Here is a 3,461-nt window from a genome sequence, read left to right as displayed (position 1 = left end):
TAGTTGCAAGACAACCTTAAATCCTAGAGAGTTCCCAGGGGGAGAAAACGGAAAATGCCTCTTGAGGTCCCCTGATTAGTCTTGCTTTTCCCTTCCCAATGCAGTGATGACATGGTGACATGCACGGTGCCAGAGCAGGGGCACAGGCTGCCCAGAGAGGCTGTGGGGTCCCTTCCCTGGAGACATTCACCCCCCGCCTGGACGCGGCCCTGTGCCCCTGCTCTGGGGGTGCCTGCTCCAGCAGGGGGTGGGATGGGGTGAGCTCCAGAGGTCCCTGCCAGCCCCTGCCAGTCTGGGATTCTGGGATTCTGTGATGATTATGTGTAGGGACAGCTTGCGTACAGGGACGTGGGAGGGAGTAGGGTCTGGACTGTGGTGGGGAACAGGGCAGTGAGGTTGAGCAGGAGGGATGTTTTGAAAAGGCTACAGGCCCAGACAGACACAACGGAACACCCGGTGGAGACGATGGGAGAACAAAGCATTGGAAACTCAAGAGATTGTAGCTTTAATTAGGGTCCTTCCCGAGGTGACACGTCCCCTTGTCCTGCTGCGGACAGAAGCCTCTTCCCCACTCATGGAAATGTCCAGGAGGAGGGACGGAATTGATCAGGAAGGAGAGAAGGAGGAAGAAGAGATATGAAAGTTAGGTAGCTCTATGGGTCAAAAATATACAACACTGATATCATACATGGCCATCAGTCCCCTCTGGCTGGCAGGCTGGGCCAGGTGGTGGCCCCACACAGCCAGCCCTTCTCCGAGTCCCCCCCTGCCCCACGGGGGGTCACTTCCGCCGCCCGATTTGGGCCATCAGATGCGCATTGGCGGCGGCCTTTGCCCGCAAGTTCTTGGCTTTGGCGATGTTGAAGAGGATGTTCATGATGTTGGTAGGGACGTCGAGGGAGAGGGTGACCTTGGTGCGGCGGTCGCTCTTGGCTCGGTTTTGGTATGTCTTCCCCTTCACCTGTGCCTGGGAGACGTATTTGTAATGGCCTTCCCCTGGGAACGTCCTTTTCCCCATCTCTTCATTCACTGCATCCTCCCCCTCCTCGTCCTCAGAAGTCTCCTCTGGTGATGGGGAGTCGAAGCTGCGCTTGTCCAAGATGGTGTTTTCCTCTGGGAGGCCCTTCTGGGCTTCAGCAAGGGCTGCGTTGAGGCAGCTAAAGATGGAGGCAGCGTTGTAGAGGTGGAGAGCCCGTCCAGTCTCAGTGGCACAGAGGAGGGTGAGGAGGAGCAGCAGCCTGGTGTGGGGCATTGCGGTGGCTTGCCTGGTAGAAACAGTGAGGGGAGGGCAGAGATGGGCATGAGCTTCCCGCGGGGCCCCAGGCAAAGCACCACCATCCCCCATCCTCCCATATCCCATGGACCTGGGTTTGCTGCCCAGGTGCCCCCCAGGTCCCATATAATGGTTAGGGCAGGTGGGAATGAGTTGCCTTGGGGCCTCCTCCTCTAAGATGCAACTACCTAGCCCTTGGTTTTGGGTGCTGGGTGGGAGGTGGGATGTCCGAGGTGCTTTGCAAGGCTGCAGACTCCATGGAGGGGAGGATTTGGCCATCCCATTGCTGAAACACGAGGGCCTGCCGTAGGAGAGCTGGTTTCTACCATAGGTACCTCCTTGCCTGGGGTGATCTCGTTGCAGTCCCCTTGCAGCCCTCTCCACCTTGCTAACATCTCCACAGAGTAACTGTGGGTACTGCCAGCTGCTGTAAAGGTGAGTTTTCCTTTCAGCTGCTCTCTGGCCAGCCTGAAACCACCAGTGACGTTTCTATGCTCCCTGAAGTTGGTAATTGCCTGTCTTACCCAATTTGGTCTGAAAAGGGCATGGAGAGTGAGGTAGGTCCCAGTGCTGGAGGGGCAATCCAGTGTGATGGCCCCATGTCCTCTCTCCAGTCCTGGCCTTGGTGGTTCTGGGGATTGCCTGTTACCCTGTGGCTCCATCCCCAGGACCCCCCTCCACCCTGGTTGCAGGACAGGCTGTTCCATCTGACGGCACGTTTGGGGCACATTCCCTGCTGTGGACAGCCCTTCCTGGGGACATGGGTGCACCTCCAAAATCACAGCACAGCAGCAGCACTCCCTGCTAGAAATATATTGTCATTTTGGGGTCTTATGGGGGCTGCAAAACTCAGGCTAACCCTCCTGGTCTGCAAAACCTCCCTGTCTCTGAGTCCTGTCTCTCCAGGAAGCCACCCTTCTCCCTGTATACCCACCTGACTGCTCTAAAAGGCCACCTAAAAGGCCACAAGGGATCGCCTGGTAGGGGTCTTTGCCCATGTAGAGGTCAGACAAGTGTCTCCAGTGCCATCCCGAAGGGCACAGGGGTCCACCAAGTGCCTGGAAGTGTGCTGGCATTCCCAATCTTCGGGCCCCATCTTGTGGCAAGTGCATCGCACGGCAAGTCCTGGCCGGGGGACAGTCCTCGGGGTGCGGGGACCCCGCCTGGGGCTGGGGTTCCACCACTGGTTTGGGGCTGCGAGCTGCTAAATTATTTCCCATGTGGAGGGGCCAAGGAGGCTGGGGGTGAAGCTCTTGTGGAGCGGGATGAATCCTGCGAGTGTCTGTGGACTTCTGTGTCTTGGGGCTACCGCTGGGGATGAAGGCTGTGCCTTTCTGCACGAGGGGCTGCTGGGTGGGGGAGACGTCCTCAGATCTATCCAAAATCAAATCACATCACTTGTTCCCAGGCACTGTCACCCTGAACATGCTCTTCTGCCACTGAGCCACTGTCCCTGAAACTGCCGTCACCTTAACTCTGCCCTTTGCTGTCCCATGGAGAAGGAGGTTTATCCCCTTAACTCTGCCCTTTGCTGTTTCTTGGAGGGGGAGGCTGGGGCAGATTTATCTGTTCAAGTCTGCCCTTTGCCGTCCTTTGGAGGGGGAGACTGGGGCAAGTCATACAGGCAGGTTTTGAGGGAGCCACTCGTTTTCTTCTTTGCCTCGCTTGCCCCTGCACAAAACCCCACAGAGCTCCCCCAGGCAACAACCATCTCCTTAACTCTGCCCTGCATCCAGATGGGTGAGGAAGGACGTGCAGCAGCCGTGGCAGCACCTGCAAAGCTGTTGCTGTAGGATGAGGGAGAAAACCTTTTCCCAGGCACACAGCCTCCATGCGAGGGTGATTTGGGTCCCAAAACTCTCCTTCCTTCAGCCCCAGATCAGACATTTAAGTCCCAGGACCTAGTGTTTGGTTGCAAAAGCTTAACAGGTGGAAGATCTTTCTCCTACCCCAAAGTCTCCTCCTTTGCAGCTGTGTTTCAGCCCCAGAAGAAAGCCCCCCCCGCCCCAGCAAACTCCTTGCAGCCCCTGCTAGCAGGACCAGGGGCTTGGGGCATTAATTTAGACATCACTAAATTTCTCACCCCTGTCTGCATCCCCGGCTCTCCTGGGGACACGGCGTGACCCAGAGCTGCTGGATGGAAAATGGGAACACCTCTGAAAGCCCCTGCAGAGCCAGTACAGATGCT

The 3,461-nt window shown here is 57.2% G+C and overlaps 1 protein-coding gene across 1 annotated transcript; it reads right to left on the bottom strand.

Moving 5' to 3' along the window:
• Nucleotides 1-509: 509 nt before the first annotated feature.
• On the bottom strand, nt 510-1,252 carry UCN3 (urocortin 3). Its single transcript, XM_075093741.1, has one exon. The coding sequence runs from the start codon at nt 1,250-1,252 to the stop codon at nt 782-784; it is 471 nt and encodes a 156-aa protein (XP_074949842.1). The 3' UTR covers nt 510-781.
• Between the last annotated feature and the right edge of the window lie 2,209 nt (nt 1,253-3,461).

Source organism: Phalacrocorax aristotelis, chromosome 1 (assembly GCF_949628215.1).
Source record: "Phalacrocorax aristotelis chromosome 1, bGulAri2.1, whole genome shotgun sequence".
In the NCBI taxonomy this organism is placed as follows: domain Eukaryota; kingdom Metazoa; phylum Chordata; class Aves; order Suliformes; family Phalacrocoracidae; genus Phalacrocorax; species Phalacrocorax aristotelis.
This window is presented reverse-complemented; position numbering and strand designations above follow the sequence as displayed.